At 38.3% G+C, this 20,812-nt stretch overlaps 2 protein-coding genes across 6 annotated transcripts in view; one reads left to right on the plus strand and one right to left on the minus strand.

Moving 5' to 3' along the window:
* LOC126092478 (endonuclease G, mitochondrial) overlaps positions 1-3,595 on the minus strand; it is a 70,949-nt gene extending 67,354 nt beyond the window's left edge. Inside the window, exons 1-2 of one of the 2 annotated variants that reach the window (XR_007521341.1) lie at positions 2,757-3,595; positions 2,468-2,661 (exon numbers count right to left, since the gene is read on the minus strand). Coding sequence is in view for 1 of the 2 variants with exons in the window: in XM_049908097.1 (XP_049764054.1) it covers positions 2,468-2,661; positions 2,757-2,984 (422 nt within the window). In the remaining variant the exon portion in view is untranslated. The remainder of the gene's footprint in view (positions 1-2,467; positions 2,662-2,756) is intronic. The other variant, XM_049908097.1, reaches the window with a different exon arrangement.
* Positions 3,596-3,875: 280 nt separating this feature from the next.
* Positions 3,876-20,812, plus strand: part of LOC126092477 (uncharacterized) — a 45,038-nt gene continuing 28,101 nt past the window's right edge. The window contains exons 1-2 of one of the 4 annotated variants that reach the window (XM_049908095.1): positions 3,876-4,019; positions 5,667-5,819. In XM_049908095.1, coding sequence (XP_049764052.1) covers positions 5,718-5,819 — 102 coding nt within the window. In that variant the 5' untranslated portion in view covers positions 3,876-4,019; positions 5,667-5,717. The other 3 variants (XM_049908093.1, XM_049908094.1, XM_049908096.1) reach the window with 3 other exon arrangements.

The raw sequence follows: 20,812 nt of genomic DNA on the forward strand, positions 1-20,812 counted from the left end.
AAGGCACTAACACAATGGGCAACAGGATGACAGCACCAGAAAACTATGGAAAGCTGTAGAAAGGGTCGTCGAGCAGATGTGCAAAACTATAGGTCTATATCTCTGACATCGATCTGTCGTAGAATTTTAGAACATGTTTTTTGCTCGAGTATCATGTCGTTTTTGGAAACCCAGAATCTACTCTGTAGGAATCAACATGGATTCCGGAAACAGCGATCGTGTGAGACCCAACTCGCTTTATTTGTTCATGAGACCCAGAAAATATTAGATACAGGTTCCCAGGTAGATGCTATTTTCCTTGACTTCCAGAAGGTGTTTGATACAGTTCCGCACTGTCGCCTGATAAACAAAGTAAGAGCCTATGGAATATCAGACCAGCTGTGTGGCTGGATTGAAGAATTTTTAGCAAACAGAACACAGCATGTTGTTATCAATGGCGACACGTCTACAGACGTTAAAGTAACCTCTGGCGTGCCAGTGGGGAGTGTTATGGGACCATTACTTTTCAAAATATATATAAATGACCTAGTAGATAGTGTCGGAAGTTCCACGCGGCTTTTCGCGGATGATGCTGTAGTATACAGAGAAGTTGCAGAATTAGAAAATTGTAGCGAAATGCAGGAAGATCTGCAGTGGATAGGCACTTGGTGCAGGGAGTGGCAACTGACCCTTAACATAGACAAATGTAATGTATTGCGAATACATAGAAAGAAGGATCCTTTATTGTATGATTAAATGATAGCGGAACAAACACTGGTAGCAGTTACTTCTGTAAAATATCTTGGAGTATGCGTACGGAATGATTTGAAGTGGAATGATCATATAAAATTAATTGTTGGTAAGGCGGGTACCAGGTTGAGTTTCTTTGGGAGAGTCCTTAGAAAATGTAGTCCATCAACAAAGGAGGTGGCTTACAAAACACTCGTTCGACCTATACTTGAGTATTGCTCATCAGTGTGGGATCCGTACCAGATCGGGTTGACGAAGGAGATAGAGAAGATCCAAAGAAGAGCGGCGCGTTTCGTCACAGGGTTATTTGGTAACCGTGATAGCGCTACGAAGATGTTTAGCAAACTCAAGTGGCAGACTCTGCAAGAGAGGCGCTCTGCATCGCGGTGTAGCTTGCTCGCCAGGTTTCGAGAGGGTGCGTTTCTGGATGAGATATCGAATATATAGCTTCCCCCTACTTATACCTCCCGAGAAGATCATGAATGTAAAATTAGAGAGATTCGAGCGTGCATGGAGGCTTTCAGACAGTCGTTCTTCCCACAAACCATACGCAACTGGAACAGAAAACGGAGGTAATTACAGTGGCACATAAAGTGCCCTCCGCCACACACCGTTGGGTGGCTTGCGGAGTATAAATGTAGATGTAGAAAGTATGTTACATACTACATTACTAGCACTAAATAACAGTTTTAGAATTAAGCACTTTAAGCATAATATGGTTTTAAAAACTGAAGCTATCACATAAAGTGTGTGTATTGATGGTAAAAATTGGGTTTTGCACAAGTTGGAATTTCTCTCCAATGTTGAGATGAATAAGTAAGAGTATAGGCCATAGAGATGCTTCTTCCATTAGTCATCACTGTCTGCTATTTTTTTTTTTTCCCAATGCTGTGGATGTCACAGAATAATCTAAGCATTTGCAATCCACCACAAGTTGAGAATCAAATAAAGTTCTAAATTTTAACCCGTGTTTCACAACTGGTGATGTTATTTAGCCTAATCAATTTTGTACAACTGACACGCATGCACAATTGCTCCTTCTTGAAAACTACTATTTACTACGGATACTTATTGAAATGTAGACTGGCAAAGGCAAGGAATGAGTTTCTGGAGACATCTGTTAACATCAAGTATAGATTTTTTTAAGTGTCAGGAAGTCGTTTCTGAAAGTATTTGTATGGAGTGTGGCCACGTATGGAAGTGAAATATGGACGATAAATAGTTTGGACAAGAGAACAGAAACTTTCAAAATGTGGTGCTACAGAAGAATGCTGAGGATTAGATGGGCAGATCACATAACTAAGGTGGAGGTATTGAATAGAATTGGGGAGAAGAGGAGTTTGTGGCACAACTTGACTAGAAGAAGGGGTCGGTTGGTAGGATATGTTCTGAGGCATCAAGGGATCACCAATTTAGTATTGGAGGGCAGCATGGAGGGTAAAAATCGTAGAGGGAGACCAAGAGATGAATACACCAAGCAGATTCAGAAGGATGTAGGTTGCAGTAGGTACTGGGAGATGACAAAGCTTGCACAGGATGGAGTAGCATGGAGAGCTGCATCAAACCAGTCTCAGGACTGAAGACAACAACAACTTACTGAAAACGTGGTTTGTTCCTTCAAAATTGCTATTTATTACGGGTACTTAATGGAAACACGAAAGAGGAAAAATTAATGGTTGTGTGATGGTAAAGGTTTCCAGGTATGAATTACAAGTTGTGTGAAATCTACTCACAGTACCTAAAGAATTTATGAATAGAGTCATCCTCCTTGAACTCGCACTTGGAACGATCTATTGCACTGTTATGCCTCACTGATTCGCGCTTTAAGTGTTCAAACACCCAATGGGCTACACGATTTCTTCGGTCATAAGACAAAATGAAATCGTCAAACGATCTCACATTGTCAAGCCCTGGAAAGCCAAACCTCATGATCTGTAATAAGAGAAAATTATTTTTTCACGTGTGTAACACTTCTAAAAATTACAAATTCATGTCAAAATTACAGGACGGAAAAAACAAACATTTACCTGTGAAACTCTACTTTTTGGCACTGGCATGTTCGTCGTATTTTCATCAACTACTGTGATTTCCTTAGGAGTTATGGGAGCAGCAGCAGATACAGTTCCAAACAAAGGCACACCAGGTAGCACTGGATGGGCGGTGCTTAAACGTTTACGTTCTGACCATTTACCCCCATACCAGCCAGCTAATCCGGCGCCCGATAACAGAATTACCTCTACTGCTATATTTCTCATTTTAGCACTCTTAAGGTAAACTGTTGATACGTTTGTCAACAGGGAAAATACACAACTGTTGCTTGTTGCTTCTGAAGCGACACACGATCGATAAGCACTTCACCCTCTCGGTTGTGACCAGTGACATAAGAAAAACGCGACAAACGCAGTAAACAATATGGCCACTACTATAAAAAGTGATGCTCTTGGCGATTTTTTCAAACGGGCTAAGCTGCAGATCAGTCGGCCGCTACAGCCAGGCTTTTTTTTTTTAATATCACGTTTGCTGACTTCGGTACATCACAGCCAGACTGTCACATTCCAACCTCGGACTGAACTGCAGTTCAGTCTGCCACCCACAAACAATTTTTAATGCTCTAATATTCGTTGGGGGTTGGTTTCGCCAAATAAAAAAACGGTAAATATATGCACCAAAAGTTGACGCGACAGCACACATTACGACACTGGCCAAAGCTGATGTGTCGTATCGAACATTCCTCTTGATCCACAGAGCTTTCAAAGTACTGACCTCAAAATTTCACGGGAAAATGTGTAGCTAAGGTGGATCCGCAATAGTACAATTCATTATGGTTTTCTTAGTGTCCAATTTCTATAACATGCCGTTAAATTCTCTAAAATGTACCTACAAAGTGTGGGATTCGTCCGACATTTATTTACAATCCTGTTACAGCTGCATACCTCCTACGTACACAAAAGTTGCGCACGTTTCGCACATCATGTCGATGAATCACGTGACGTCACAAAGATTTAAAATAGCAGGGAATATTAAAGATTGAGGGGTGTAAACGGCATGCACCAGTCTCAAAAACATTGTTCTTCGACTTCAGCTGAGCAGATACATTCGGACATTAAATTCTTATACCACGATGTGGCAACATGTAAATATTTCCCGGCACACAGTCCGTCCACGCCTCTCTCGGATGTAAAAGCATTCTGATTGGTTGACAAGCCACCCAACTGTCTCACGAAATTCTTATATTCCTTCCCTTCATATATATTCGTCGTTGCAGAAGTAGCAGTTCTTCATTTATTTACGTAAGAACCTTTATGGGATATTTTTCTGAAATTTGCTTAGGACATTCATCTGAAACCTGCTGTTTCCGTTCAGTAGCACTTTACAAAAAAATTTAAAGTGAACACGTAGTCGTAATGTCGCCGTAGATTCTTGCCGAACAGATTCTTTGCAGCATATTAGCTTTACTAATAACATCAGGCTAGTTGACAACTGAAATAACTTCTGCGGCCAAAAACATTAGAAAGAAGGAAAGAGCAACTACATTAGTGTAATGTAAACATGCTTGCACGTATTTTGTAGTTCGCAGGGGGATAGAACAGTCTTTATATTTTCATGTCATTGGTAAGTACAGCATTAACCAGCACGCTAAACCATTGTGTTTTAGACAACAGTGATGTGAAAGGTATTGAAAATAAAGCGATACTACATAATAAACTATGAAGATTTTAAGCAGAAATGTTTAGTGCTTCCCATGGCTGCACAAACTGTCGTTTGTGAAATGGCCCCTAGGACGTTATTAATGCAGACTTGTTCGTTCTGCAACTTAACTCTTGGTGTCTTGTGTACTTTGAAACGTCTCACGAGTTTTGAAAGTTGGAACGACTAACAAGATAATCTTTTGGATCAGACTTTCTTCGTTGTCTCCCATGTTTCGCTGCCCTTAATTAACATGTAGAATGAGAATTGAAGTGAACGGCATAGTACGGAACTTAACGAGAGACGTAAAGAACAATAGCCAAATTGGTCGTTTCTTTTCAGTCCTTTCATGTGATGCAGTAATTGCTATGTCACATTGTAGTGTTTTCTACGTATTGTGATAATGTTGCGACTGATCACGTCATGACGTAAGTGGCTGAAATATAGCTGCCTTTTGCGGGCGATACAGTTTGATATTTTATTTTGATATGTGTTACTTTATACATTTGAATTTCGCGTATATATTTATCTAACTTTGTTAACACACACATCGGATTTGTCAGACGTACAATTCTTAGAAATTTATATGCACCAGATGCTTATATGCCATGTGGCAACTACATAAATTCAAAAGAAGAGCAGCTGTACTGCTGTTCTTTATGCCATTCTTATCAATCGCTATGCACAGATTTGTGTAAATTAAATTTGTCAGTTAATTTATTCTGTCAGCATAACTCCTAAAACTTTACCGTCATTGTAACAACGCTGCAATTTATTTGTAACAACTCTGCAATTTATCTGTAACATAAGCATGTACAAAAGTGAGACTGAAAGTGTACTCACAATATAGAATTCCCACATTGAAGATAGCAACAGATGTCTATGAGTGAACCATTGTAAGCTGTAAAGTCATTAGTTAAATATAGCCGAAACAATCTTTTTCTGTGCCACTTTGTCACATATCTACCAGTGAAAGTTGCCCACAGTACATAATACTCATTGCTGTGAGAGTTGTAGTGCAGTAATCCATTTGAGGTTAATGTATTGAACATCAGTAGGTGATATGCTTGATAAGTGACAAAGGAAACTTTTTAAAAAGTTCAGTTTACCTTAGCTTATTACTCATACCAATGAAGTAACCATGTAAGAAATAGCTTTCCTTTTCTCTGAAATTAATAACAATACATCATACTTGGAAAGCGTTTTGGTACCTAGCTTAGTTGTTAGCATGTGGCATTTGCGATTTTCAGTAGCGCCAGCTCAGATGGAGACAAGCCAGTGAAATTACATAAAGAGACTTGATGGATCCGGCATACAGAATAGTGCCGGATGGCCAAGTTCGGTCAGCTGCTGAAGGAGGAAGAGATGTGCAAGAAGTAGAAGTTGCTACACCTGCAGCAGTGGTAAGTGTAATTAGTTTCCTCACATATTTTGTGTGGGGCTGTTTCCCAGTTGCAACAACTAAAGTTTGAGTTCATTTTGTGGTATGTAGAGTGGAAAATTGTTATAAATATAGTTGAGAGTTGGTTTATTACGTCCCATATATATACATTTCTCGTGTGTTTCATTAGCTTATTTTCCAAGTCTGCATAGAAATTGCCGTTTGTTTTCTTTATTTTTTGCCATAAGCAATACTGAGATGAAGACAATAAGAATAAATCAATTGTTGCTGTATGATAGAAAATACATTGGAAGCAGTAAAGAAAACAGTACAACCATCAGTTTTCACCCAGGGAATTAACAAGGCAGCTATTTGCTTGTGCAACATAACTGCTCAGTAGACTGTGAAGATATAAAATTGTATGTATTTAACTATCAACACACCACATGAAGATAGTGTTTTTAGTGGGGGACATTATTGTTATTAATTCTGGGAAATCAAAAAAACTGGCATTGGAAATTTCACTTGATATACATGGCTCAAACGAAGTCCATGGTAGCAGAACCCAGGTATACCTCCAAAACACAGTACCAGAAATGTTGCTTGACCCATTTAGCTTAAACATCTACAAAACCTCATAACTCTGGTATGGAACACTTCATTTAAACTAATAGCTAAAACAAAGCCTGCAATATCACTAAAACAAAACTAGTGCACATAACTTACACTGAAAACCAAAAATCATCAATATAGATAAAACAAACTCCATGGTGCTTACCAGTCACAAATCAGCACAATTTCCAGTACCTTACAACAGAAACCAAAAATTCATAAAAAAAAACTGCATCAATGCCATTTTTTATATACAAGACCCATCATATGTACTACAATAAAAAACAAACAAAATCTCGAAAACTTACCAACCAAAGTCTGCCGCTGCCCCTACACGCCCCCCCCCCCCCACCCCTCCTGCCACACACACTAGAGCACTGTTGTCTGATTCCTGTTATCTCTCAACTGACAAGTACAGCCCTTTGGTTCATACACGTAATTCATGTAACTGGAACATAGGATCTTTAGCCAGTAACTTCCACATCAGACTTAACTAAATTTCATATTCAATCTGCTGTGACAGCAATATTTACATCCACCTCAAATCTAAAGTACTTTTGATGTTAGGTTCGTCTACCTTTGAATTTAGAAAATTGTCATTCTCTAATAGGTGGAAATTGCTACTGACAGTTATCTAGTAAGCCTCCCTATCGATGAATCGATAGCCTTTGGTTGCCTGGCAGTAATCTACAAATGTTAATTTCTGTGAGTTCTTGTTTACTACTTAATGCGATGGCGTTTCAGAATGTGAACCGTAGCACTGCAAGCAAAAATCCTTAGGTGTGACAAAGCTAGCTTTCTCCTGTACCAAAATTCATATTGCATTTTACTTCGGAGTGTGGTGGATGAAAACTATTTGGTAGGTATGCAGCTGTAGACACAGAAACCTAATAGGGTAATTTCATGTGAAATCACCCAGTAGCCATTGCCCTTATGTCACAGATTTTTCTGAAAATTTGATGTAAAAATGTGCATAATGAGTTACGGTTAAAATATTTTTTCTAGAATTTTTTGACCAAAATTTTAATTAGAAGACCATTTTGAAATGTGGACCCCTTCTACCATCTGGCATTGAGAAACAAAGTGCCTTGTAAATTTGTAACCACTATAACTTTTTTATTTATGAATCAATTTTATCAATGTGGTGTCATTGGAAAGTAAAAGAATAGTGCTGTGTCTAAGCAACAAATGTTTGAAAATTTGTAATTTCTCACTGTTTCAAATAATTCCTACTGCTATACTTTTCAACATAAAAAATCAGAAGAGTGTTTGTCCTCTATTGTTAGATCTTATACTTTTTCAATAATGCTGTAATAATTAATTGCTTCAAATAGCTAATCAACAATACATGAAACAACAATGGAAAAATTGTCTAGCAGCAACACTCTCAAGCTGTGTGTGTTAGGTTTTTGTGTGTCTGTGCACTTTATACATCTGAAGGACTTTTTGTCTTGATTTTGTTCTTCTTACATAAGCAGCCATACTGTCTGGTAATTAGAGAACAAGAAAAAGTTTCAAACCATCCAGTTATTTTCTACAACATACACAGTTGATTAAAAATAACAATGGAAAACAAATGTTCTTTAGGTTTTATGTCAGCTGTTGTGTATCAGAAAAAAGGTAGTAGCAGTGAAGAGCAAGAGCTTGATTTAATAGATATGTCAAGCCTGAATCAAGCTGATATTGAATTATTGAAGCTAAGAAGCACCTGTGAAAATATTAAGTGTGTGTGTTCTCACAAAAGGCTCTATTTAGGAACATTTGAAGACAAAGATTTTGCTGTGACCCTTTTAAGAAGCATGGTAAAAAGACTGCTAAGAAATCTTTGAAACCCATTTCTTTAACCGTGGCAAGGAAATATAAAACCCTTGGACTTATCCCAGGTACCAAGCTGTGCGTTACGTGCCATAAGGACATTTTATCTCCTATGGGGGATAACGTTCCAGGGATGGATGAATGTGAAGTTGAAGATCAAGAATATACACCAGATCCATCTACAGCTCTTCAAAAACTTAATGAAAGATGTGAACTAAGGTTGCCAAGAGAGCACAAGACAGGCATCCAGAATACATTCGATCCAAGTCTCGTCGCTTAGCTTTAAAATTCCAGCAAACAGCATCAGAAGTGCTACATGTTCCAGTGAAAAATGTGTCTGAAGAAACTGGCAGTGCTGAATGTACAGACAGTAATATTTTAATGTGAAAACTTAAAAAGAAATTCAGCAGAAGTTCTGTTAAAGATAAACTACAAATACTTAGCACCAGCTTCATGGAGTAAAGAAAAAAATCCAAATGTTTTTTAACACTACCGAATACATGGTAGAGAAATCGAGGGTATTGCTAAAAGAAGATGGTATTTTGTCAAAACGGAGTCATAAATTGGGAAACAGAATAGGTAAGGATGCAGAAAAAAGTGTCCAGAATTTTTACTGTGAAGGTGATATAAGTCGCATTTCTGCTAATACAAAAAAACTGTCTGTCTGTCCCTTCAGAAAATGGCAAAAGAGTGTATAAGACAAAAAGACTAATTTTACATAAGCTGAAAGGTGTATACTTAGCTTTTTGAGAAAAATATCCTGAAGGTAAAATTGGTTTTACTAAATTTTGTGAACTTAGGCCAAAAGAATGGGTTACTGTAAACAGTTGTGGAATGCATAACATATGTGTATGCACGTATCACCAAAACATAAAACTGTTAATGCATGCTGCACATATGAAAGAACCGTACACTGAACTTCTACAGAAACTTGTTTGCAATCTGGAAAACGAGGAGTGCATGCTGTATCGCTGATCTTGGTGTCCTGACTAATATGAACTGTGCAATTTTTTAATGGATCTGGAGTCCTTAAAAGATTGTGAAAATGTTGTATCCAAACAATGGATGCAAACTGATTTACCTACACTGGAGACATTAATGAAGACAACCGATGAATTTGTTGAGTATCTCATGCGAAAACTTCAAAACCTAACACAACGTCATTACGTATCAAAATCTCTGTCACTACTTACAAACACATTCTGTGTTTTCCAGAAAACTGCTCTCACTTATGTATTGGAACAATTACCACACGTCCAGCATTTTATGTACTTCAGTGATGGCAGTTCTGCACAATGTAAAAACTTTAATAATTTTTTAAATTTGTGCCATCACAAGCAAGATCATGGAGTAACTGCAGAATGGAATTATTTTGCCACTAGTCTTGGCAAAAATGCATGTGATGGAGTTGGTGGTACTATTAAACATTTAGCAACAAGAGCAAGTTTTCAGCATCTATATGACAAGCACATTTTAAGTCCAAAAGATCTGTTTATATTTGCCAAAACTTATGTTCCAGGAATAGAAACCTTGTATGTTACAACAGAGGAGATAACAAAGTTCACAAGTGTGTTACAAAAACGATATGAGACTGGTTCTATCATTCCTGAGACAAGAGTGAATCTTTTTTGAAACCACTGAATGAAAACAAGTTGCTGATAAAGCGTGTTTCATCATCTACTAAATTCATTCAAGTTCCTCATGGAATTCAAAACACTGACCTCTAACGCAATTTAAGAATAAACATTTGTCCAATCTATCTACGATAACCAGTGGTGGCTTGGAAAAATTCTAGTGATAAGTGAAGAACACAGAGGTGCAAAAAGTAAAGTTCATAAGTCTAAGTGGCCCTTCCTCAAGTTATTCATGGCCACTTCACACTGATATTTGCTGGATACCTTATGAAAACATTTTAATGACTTTGCCTGCTCTTAGTGCAAGCACAAGTACTGCTCATTTATATACTTTTGAATCAGATATAATATTGTCCATTGAAAACTTGTTTGACAGAATCAATGCTTTTTAGAATTTTAGGAATGTGTTCTATGAGAACTGATCATTTGTGACCACTAGGTAAGAGTCACAAAATGAAACATGTATATTATTATTTATGTTCTTTCTGTTTTAAATGATTAAACAGAACAAACACCCTTCATGGTTTTTTTTTTTTTTTTTTTTTTTTCTCCAATAGGAATTCCTTGAGACAAAATTTAAAATGGTGAAACTTGTGATTTTGATGAAAAAAAATTCATAGAGTTCGAAAAAAAAAATTTGAAAAATGACATTAATTACAGATTTGCACATATTTATATGCACAATTGCACCATTTTTATAGTTTAGTGATATAGGTGATCCTTTTATCTTTCAAATGACACCAAATTGAATAAAATTGATTTATAAATAAGGGAGTTATAGTAGTTAAAAACTTTCAACCTACCTTTTGTACTGACACCACAAGGAGAAAATGCTAGACATTTCAAAATAGCCCCCTGACTACAGTTTTGATCTAAAATCATCATCATCATTTAAGACTGATTATGCCTTTCAGGGTTCAGTCTGGAGCATAGCCCCCATTATACAGTTCCTCCATGATCCCCTATTCAGTGCTAACATTGGTGCCTCTTCTGATATTAAACCTATTACTTCAAAATCATTCTTAACCAAATCCAGGTACCTTCTCCTCGGTCTGCCCAGACTCCTCCTACCCTCTACTGCTAAATCCATGAGTCTCTTGGGTAACCTTGCTTCTCCCATGCGTGTAACATGACCCCACCATCTAAGCCTGTTCGCCCTGACTGCTACATCTATAGAGTTCATTCCCAGTTTTTCTTTGATTTCCTCATTGTGGACACCCTCCTGCCATTGTTCCCATCTACTAGTACCTGCAATCATCCTAGCTACTTTCATATCCGTAACCTCAACCTTGTTGATAAGGTAACCTGAATCCACCCAGCTTTCGCTCCCATACAACAAAGTTGGTCGAAAGATTGAACGGTGCACAGATAACTTAGTCTTGGTACTGACTTCCTTCTTGCAGAAGAGGGTAGATCATAGCTGAGCGCTCACTGCATTAGCTTTGCTACACCTCGCTTCCAGTTCTTTCACTATGTTGCCATCCTGTGAGAATATGCATCCTAAGTACTTGAAACCGTCCACCTGTTCTAACTTTGTTCCTCCTATTTGGCACTCAATCCGTTTATATTTCTTTCCCACTGACATTACTTTCGTTTTGGCGATGCTAATCTTCATACCATAGTCCTTACATTTCTGATCTAGCTCTGAAATATTACTTTGCAAACTTTCAATCGAATCTGCCATCACAACTAAGTCATCCGCATATGCAAGACTGCTTATTTTGTGTTCACATATCTTAATCTCACCCAGCCAGTCTATTGTTTTCAATATATGATCCATAAATAATATGAACAACAGTGAGACAGGTTGCAGCCTTGTCTTACCCCTGAAACTACTCTGAACCATGAACTCAATTTACCGTCAACTCTAACTGCTGCCTGACTATCCATGTAAAGACCTTTAATTGCTTGCAAAAGTTTGCCTCCTATTCCATAATCTTGTACAACAGACAATAACTTCCTCCTAGGAACCCAGTCATATGCCTTTTCTATATCTATAAAGCATAGATACAATTCCCTGTTCCACTCATAACCCTTCTCCATTATTTGCCGTAAGCTAAAGATCTGGTCCTGACAACCTCTAAGAGGCCTAAACCCACACTGATTTTCATCCAATTGGTCCTCAACTAATACTCGCACTTTCCTTTCAACAATACCTGAGAAGATTTTACCCACAACGCTGATTAAAGAGATACTTCTGTAGTTGTTACAATCTTTTCTGTTTCCATGTTTAAAGATTGGTGTGATTACTGCTTTTGTCCAGTCTGATGGAACCTGTCCCAACTCCCTGGCCATTTCAATTATCCTGTGTAGCCATTTAAGACCTGACATTCCACTGTATTTGATGAGTTCTGACTTAATTTCATCCACCCCAGCCGCTTTATTGCACTGCAATCTATTGACCATTTCTTCCACTTCCTCAAATGTGATCCTATTTCCATCATCATTCCTATCCCATTCTACCTCGAAATCTGAAACATTACTGATCGCATTTTCACCTACATTGAGCAACTCTTCAAAATATTCCCTCCATCTGCCCAAGGCATCCACAGGATTCACCAGCAGTTTTCCTGACCTGTCCAAAATACTTGTCATTTCCTTCTTACCTCCCTTTCGAAGACTGCTAATTACACTCCAGAATGGTTTTCCAGCAGCTTGACCCATAGTCTCCAACCTGTTTCCAAAGTCTTCCCACAATTTCTTCTTGGATGCTGCAATTATCTGTTTGGCTTTGTTTCTTTCTTCAACATAACTTTCTCTGTCTACCTGGGTTCTGGTATGTAGCCATTTTTGATATGCCTTCTTTTTCCTTTTACAGGCTGCCTTGACTGTATCATTCCACCAAGCTGTTTGCTTCATCCTACTTTTACACACTACTGTTCCAAGACATTCTTTAGCCACTTCTAGTACTGTGTCCCTGTACCTTGTCCATTCCTTTTCCAATGACTGTAATTGACTACATTCAACTAACTGGTACCTTTCTGAGATCGCTGTTATGTACTTGTGCCTGATTTCCTTATCCTGAAGTTTCTCCACTCTTATCCTCCTACATATGGACCTGACCTCCTGCACTTTCGGCCTCACAATCCCAATTTCACTGCAGGTTAAATAATGATCAGTGTCATCAAAGAATCCCCTGAATACACGTGTGTCCCTCACAGCCTTCCTGAATTCCTGATCTGTTATTATATAGTCAATGGCAGATCTGGTTCCCCTGCCTACCCAAGTATACCGGTGAATGTTCTTATGTTTAAAAAAGGAGTTTGTGATTTCTAAGCCCGTACTGGCACAGAAATCCAAGAGTTGTTTCCCGTACCTGTTGGCCTCCATATCCTCTCCAAATTTATCCATAACCTTTTGATCTAAAAAAATCTGAAAAAAATTATTTTATCACTTTCTATTTATGTAATTTCTTACACCAAATTTTTACAAATATCTGTGACATGATGGGCAACGAGATTTCTTTATTTTGGATGATTTTAAATGAAATGAGCCAATACTCCTTTGGTAAGTTGACATCGAACCTCATGGTTTGTGGTTTTTCAACCATCTACATTTACATCTATACTCTGCAAATCTCCAGGAAATGCATGCCAGAGAGTACGCCCCATTGTATCTTGTTAGTTTCTCCCCATTCCATTCACATATGCAGCAAGGGAAGAATAATTGTTTGAATGCCTCTTTGCATGATGTAAGTAATCTAATCTTACAGTCATGATCTCTATGTCAGCGATATGTAGGGGTTTGTGTATTCACAGAGTCATCATTTAAAACTGTTACTTGAAACTTAGTTTGTAGACTTAATGGTTTACATCTATCTTCAAGAGGCTGACAATTCAGTTTCTTCAATATTTCTGTGCCACACTCCCATGGGTCAAACAAACCTGTGACCATTCTTGCTGACCTTCTCTGCATCTGTTCAGTATCCCTTGTTGGTTCTATTTGGTATTGGTCCCCTACACTTGAGCAATATTCTGGAACGGGTCACACAAGGGATCCTTTGTAAACTGATTGCACTTCCTCAGTATTCTGCCAGTTAATCAAAGTCTACCACCTGCTTGACCCATGACTGAATATATGTGATCATTCCATTCCATTTCATTTCCCTAAAAAGTGTTACACCCGGGAATTTGTCTAAGTAGGTTGATTCCAACAGCGACTCATTGATTTATAGTCGTAGGATACTACATTATTCATTTGGTGAAGTGCACAATTTAACATTTCTGAAAATTTAAAGCAAGTTGCCAACCTTTGCTCTACTTTTAAATCTTATCAAGATCTGATTGTTTATGCAGCTTCTCTGTGATAGTACTTCATTATAAATAACTGCATCTTCTGCAAAATGTGTGTGTTTAGTGTCACTGTTGTATGCAAGATCATTAATATACAACATGAACAGCAAGGTTCTCAACACACTTCCCTGGGGCACACCCGAAGTTACTTCTACATCTGATGATGACTCTCCATCGAAGATAACATCTCCCTACCAAAAAGTCCTCAACCAGTCTGAAATTTCACTTGATGCCCCATATGGTCATACTTTTGACAATAAGTGTAGGTGCAGCAATGGGTCAAATGCTATTCAGAAATCAAGAAACTCTGCATCTACCTGGTTGCCTTGATCCAAAATTTTCAGTATGTCATGTGAGAAAAGTAAGTTGAGTTTCACATAATTCATTTTTTTGGAACACATGCAAGTTGGCATTTAGCACATCATTCTGTTATAGATACCTCATTACACTTGCACTCCGAATATGTTCCAAGATTCTACAATAAATTATGTCAAGGATATTTTACAATAGTTTATCGGATCACTTCCACTACCCTTCTTATAGACTGGTGTGACCTGTGTTTTCTTTGAAGAACTGGGAACAGATTTTAGTTTGAGGTATCTAGGATAGATGTAGGTAGAAGAGGGGCTAACAGCCACAAATTCGGTGTAGGATCTGACTGAGATTTCATCGGGCCCTGGAGTTTTGCCAATTTAACGATTTCAGCTGTTTCTCAACACCACTGACATTTCATTCATCTTTTCAGTGGTATGAGGATTAAATTGGGACAGTTCGTCTGGGTTTTTCTTTATAAAGAAATATTTAAAAACAGAGTTAAGCATTTCAGCTTTTGCTTTGCTACCCTCAGTTTCAGTTCCTGTGTCATTCACTAGGGACTGGATACCAACTTAGGTGCCACTAGTAGCCTTTAAATATGACCAGAATTTCCTTGGGATTCGTGAAAGATCATTTGACAACATTCTACTACGGTAGTCATTGAAGGCATCACACATTGCTCTTTATACCTATTACGCCATAGTCTGTTTCTTTACAGTGACTGTACACCGTGGATGTTCACTCCCATTATGGACTGTTCTGCTGAGTACATATCTATCCAGTGCATGGTAAACTGTTCTTTTAAACTTAAGCTGTGGTTCCTCTACTTGCTCCTGCCCTTTGCTGAAAGTCTCAAGAACCTCACCGAGCTATGACACTACTGATTATTTATCTACTACACTGAACATATATATGTTTTTTCTTGTTTTACTTGTATTTTGTACTTTGGTAATCATTGTTATCACAATCGCTTTTTGGGCGTCGATACCAGTTTCTATGTGGACATCCTCAAAGAATTGAGGTCTGTTTGTCACCATTAGATCACAATACATTTGCATTGTGAGTGGGCTTGTGAACTATCTGTTCTAGGTAGTTTTCAGAGAAGGCATTTAATATAATGTTTCACAGGATGTCTTATCACACCCACCACCAAGAAAAGTGCAATTTTCCCAGTTGATTTTTGTGCGATTAAAGTCTCTATTAATGATTACTTTAGAATTGGGGAACTTATGTACAAGCGAACTGAGGTTTTCACTATAGTTTTCAGTTACATGAGGAGATAGAATTACGCATAGTGGGCGATAGAAAGAGCCAATTATTTTATGCGCACCCCTAATATTGCGTCTTGCCAAAACAATCTCACATGGAGCTTCAATTTCTATCTTGGTGGATCTGAGTTTCTTGTCTACTGCGACAAATACGCTACTGCCATTTCTCATTAGCCTAACCTTGCAATATACACTTAAATTTTCCCCAAACATCCCTCAACTGTCAGTTTCAGGTTTCAACCTGCTTTCTGTACCTAGTATTTTGTGAGCTTCAATGCTTTTCAAGAGCCCTTCAAACTGTGGCACTTTGTTGCAAATGGTTCAGCAGGTAACCGTTATGATCTCAGTACTCTCGCATATGGGAGGCCTCTTCTTCATTCTTACACTGATACATCAGGGTTTTCTATTGCTGTTGGTATCTGGATTGGATGGAGAGCTGCATAATCTTAAAAAAAAACTTGGGTGCACTCTACACATAGTCAGCTGCCTGAGTAGCAGTACTGCACACCTGACCCAACGAGGGGGGATCATACAGCTCTCAACCCTATGGCGCTGGTCCAGGAAGTTGCAGCTTAGCTTGTCACAGAACCTTCAAAGTCTCTGGTTCGGTACTTCACTCGACTCCAAAGCAACAAGCTACGATCAGTTCTGGAGACAATACTGCAAATTGTGAGCTTTGTCGCAACTCCTTGCGCAAGGCTGGTCTTGTCAACCATCTCTGCCAGTCGCTGGGATGGTCAAAGTACGACCTCGGAGCCCAGACAACAGGCATCATTTGTTCCAATATGCACCACAGTCTGCGGTTGGTTGCACCCTGTTTCCTCAGTAGCTGTTGGGATAGCCTCTTCAACAAGTTGAATTGGGTCTCTCAGCAACGATAATTATTTCGAGCAATAGACGTTGTTTCTATTGGCCACCATGAATCCGGATGTATTAATTCCAAGGTGTGTTTAGAATACCTTTTGGTAGCTTTGAGTGGAAGATATGGCCGTTTCCAATTATGCGCAACTCGCTGGGATCTTTGACCACATAGTCATGTTAAACTTTTGCCAACTTCAGAATACTCACATAATTCATATGCCCTAGGCTGCAGTGTCATGGAAGTTCACTTCTTTTTGTGTAGTAGCATTGTTACATTTTACCCGTAATCGAGCAGTAGATGACATTCTTATAAATTTTTTCAGAGACTCTGGATTTCCATGCACAACTACAGTTTTTAACATATATAAAATGTTACTTTACACCTGGGCACATAAACATTTTGTTGAGCATTTTCGGTATAAATAACATGAAAACTTTGTAAAAGTTTTGTTTTATTAAATGAATTAGGTATACATGCACTACACATTTATTTGAATAACCACAGAGTGACAGTAAAAAATAAATAGTAAACAGAAAACAGTTGATATTAATCCAGTGTTAGGTAATGGACAGAGCAGTTCCATACAAATTAGCAAATATGTTTATTTAAACAAATGATAATAAAATGCCTAAATAACAACTTTCACATGATGCTTTAATCTTCATGTACTCCTACATTAACTATTCTGGTTGGTAACATTTTATACCTCAAGGTTTTTTTAAATATGGCAAAGTATACAGTAGGTTTACAACATGTCAGCTTGGACCAAAGATAAAGCAACATACTGATACTCTAACTTGCTGCTGCCACCCCCCCCCCCCCCCCCCCAAAATTAATGTGAAAGAAAGAAAAAGATGATAAGCATAATGGACTTGTGTATCACATTTTTCAGCAGTCAGCAATGTCCATATTTTTTTAATATGGCTCCAGTGGACAGTGATGAGAGAAAAGAAATTATTTAGATAGTTAAGGAGATGAAAATTTAATTTTGTGAGGGTCCGGCGTTTGATAGTAGAAGGAAGAGAAGGATAATAGTAGGTGAACATGGACTGAGGGAAAGAAATGAAAGAGGAAATTGCCTGGTTGAATTTTACATGGGGCATAATTTAATCACTACAAACACTTGGTTTAAGAATCTTGAAAGAAGGTTATTTACATGAAGAGACCAGGAAACACTGGAAGATTTCAGACTGGTTGTATAATGGTAAGATAGAGATTTCAGAACCAGATTTTATATTTCTGACCAGTTTTATTGGTTATGAACTGTAGGTCAAGACGGAATAAATTGCAAAAAGGTCATAAATTACGGAGGTGGGTTCAGGGTAAGTTGAAAGAACCAGAGGTTGTAGAAAGTTTCAGAAGGAGCATTAGTCAACAGTAGACTGAAACGGGGGAAAGCAATACAGTAGACAATCAGTGAGTAGCTTTGAGCGAAGAAATAGTGAAGACAGGAGAGGATCAAATAGGTAAAAACACAATGCCTAGCAGAACTGTTCCAGAGATTCAACAGGCAGTAGACTGCTCCATTCGCACCATCGACAGGACAGGCTCTGCTAATGGTATACTACGCCTTCCACATCGCTGGCAATGGGTTCTACGCATTGCTGGTGACTACTTTGAAGGACAGTAACAGGTGCAAACATGTAACTCTTTTGTGAATTAACAGTTGCCACTATTTAAGTTCCAACCATCATAGAATTAGGGCGAAAAGAAATTTGTGGCATAATTTGCCTAAGGAAGGGTTTGGTTAACAGGACACATTCTGAACATCAAGGTGTTTGTGGGTGAGCACCACATATTTTTCGTACAGTACGTCTTTGCAAATTAAGACTTTCTTTCTTAAAAGTGAGTTACCCGCGAATATTGTCCTGTGCGATATTATTTAATGAAAGTATGCAAAATATGTCAACTTTCTGATTCCCCCCCAAGATTTCCAATGATTCTAACAAGGGAACCTCTCCATCACACCCCCATCAGATTTAGTTATAAGTTGGCACAGTGGATAGGCCTTGAAAAACTGAACACAGATCAATCAAGAAAACAGGAAGGAGTTGTGTGGAACTACGAAAAAAATAAACAAAATATACAAACTGAGTAGTCCATGCGAGCTAACATAAAGGATAATGTGAGCTCAGGGGTGCCGTGGTCCTGTGGTTAGCGTGAGCAGCTGCGGAACAAGAAGTCCTTGGTTCAGGTCTTCCCTCAAGTGAAAAGTTTAATTTTTTTTATTTTCAGACCATTATCAAAGTTCAGGCACTCACACATAATCAACTTCGCTCTCCAAAATTCCAGAACATGTTCAGATTTGCTTGGACATATACAGGATTTGACGGTCAACACACGGAAAAATTTGAAAACGTGAAAACATATGTTTTGACAGAGCACAGGGAAAACTGCGCAACCGTGAAACTGTTGCATTCATTTGTTGCAGTTTATGTGACAAACTCTTATGTTTTCATCACTTTTTTAGGAGTGATTATCACATCCACAAGAAAACCTAAATCGGGCAAGGTAGAAGAATCTTTTTATCCATTCGCCAAGTGTAAAAGTTAGGTGGGTCGACAACATATTCCGGTCATGTGACGCACATGCCGTTGCCAGTGTCGTAGATGTGTGTTACTGTGGAGGAATTGGTTGACCTATGACCTTGCGATCAAATGTTTTCGGTTCCCATTGTAGAGGCACGTTGTTTCGTCTACTAATCGCACGGTTTTGCGGTGCGGTCACAAAACACAGACACTAAACTTGTTACAGTGAACAGAGACGCCAATGAACGAACAGACAGATCATAACTTTGCGAAAATAAACTTTTCACTCGAGGGAAGACTTGAACCAAGGACCTTTTGCTCCGCAGCTGTTCACGCTAACCACGGCGCTCCTGAGCTCGCACTGTCTTTGATGTTCCCTATCTTGCGCATGGACTACTTAGTTTGTATATTTTGCTTATTTTTTTCATAGTTCCACACAACTTATTCCTGTTTTCTCTATTAATGTGTGTTCAGTTTTTCGAGGCCTATCCACTGTGCCAACTTATAACTAAATCTGATGGGGGTGCGATGGGGAGGTTCCCTTGTAAGTCCAAATGTAGCTGAACTAAGTTTTTTTAGGAGTTCCAAAATACGCTTTTTCCAATTTAAATTCTCCTCAATGTGGACACCTAAGAATTTTGAAGTGTCCACCCTATTTATTATTTTGTTGCCGTGTGCTACACTTATCACTGGTGTATTACCAGATGTGCAGAACTGAGTATGTTGTGTCCTTTCAGAATTGAGGGCGAGACCATTCACAGAAAACTAGTCAGTGATACTTTTAAGAACTTTCTCTACCATACCTTTTGTTTCTGTATGTATGCTTGAATTTATTGCAGAACTAGTGTCATCTGCAAAAGGAACTAATTCTGCTTGTTGTGTATTAGACGGGACATTCACATATATGAGGAATGATAGTGGACCTAAGATTGAGCCATGGGGTACCCCATTAGTGATTTCTCCACTGTCAGAATTATATCACCAAACTATATTGGTTGAATTACTAATATAGCCTGGGGACTATTCTAGCATTTCCACAACACTGTCTCATTTTCTTATTCCACAGGCTGCTTTCTGGTATCAAAGATTCGTAAAATATGTATGAGACTGTTTTGGTTACGTCTCCAAATTGACCTACGTTAAAGTTTTGTTTTCACTTCCTATGTTGTCCCAGCATGCATTTCAGTTAAATCTCTTCTTCCTGCTACAAACATTGCAATAACATTGTAAGTTGTTGTTTATCTAACGCTGATTCTACTTGCAGTTTACATACTTATTAATTCTACAGCTCATGTGTATTCCATATGTAATTGAAAGACCATACTTAGTGGAACACTTTTTCTTGCGCAAAAATGTAGTTATTTTTTTGTGAGATTGTTCCCATGAGTTTCTGGTTTTGCTATGTTACTCTTTACTTAAACAGATGATCCGATATTTCCACAAATTGTAGTAATTGCAAGTGGCTTCCACAATCAATATATGGGCCTCTTTCCTTTATGAGCAAGTCTTTCAATATGCATTTTCTTTTCTTACATTGTCCTTCTTGCAGTGTATTCATCATTGCAAAATGTTACCATTGTATAGAAATCATAAATTAATTTGTGCTCGGTTGGATTTTTACTTGTACTTATCAGAGTCGCCTTGCCACATGCCCCCGTCTTCCCCCTCCGCCCTGCCCCCGCCTTCCCC

This window comes from Schistocerca cancellata, chromosome 7, assembly GCF_023864275.1.
Source record: "Schistocerca cancellata isolate TAMUIC-IGC-003103 chromosome 7, iqSchCanc2.1, whole genome shotgun sequence".
Classification (NCBI taxonomy): Eukaryota; Metazoa; Arthropoda; class Insecta; order Orthoptera; family Acrididae; genus Schistocerca; species Schistocerca cancellata.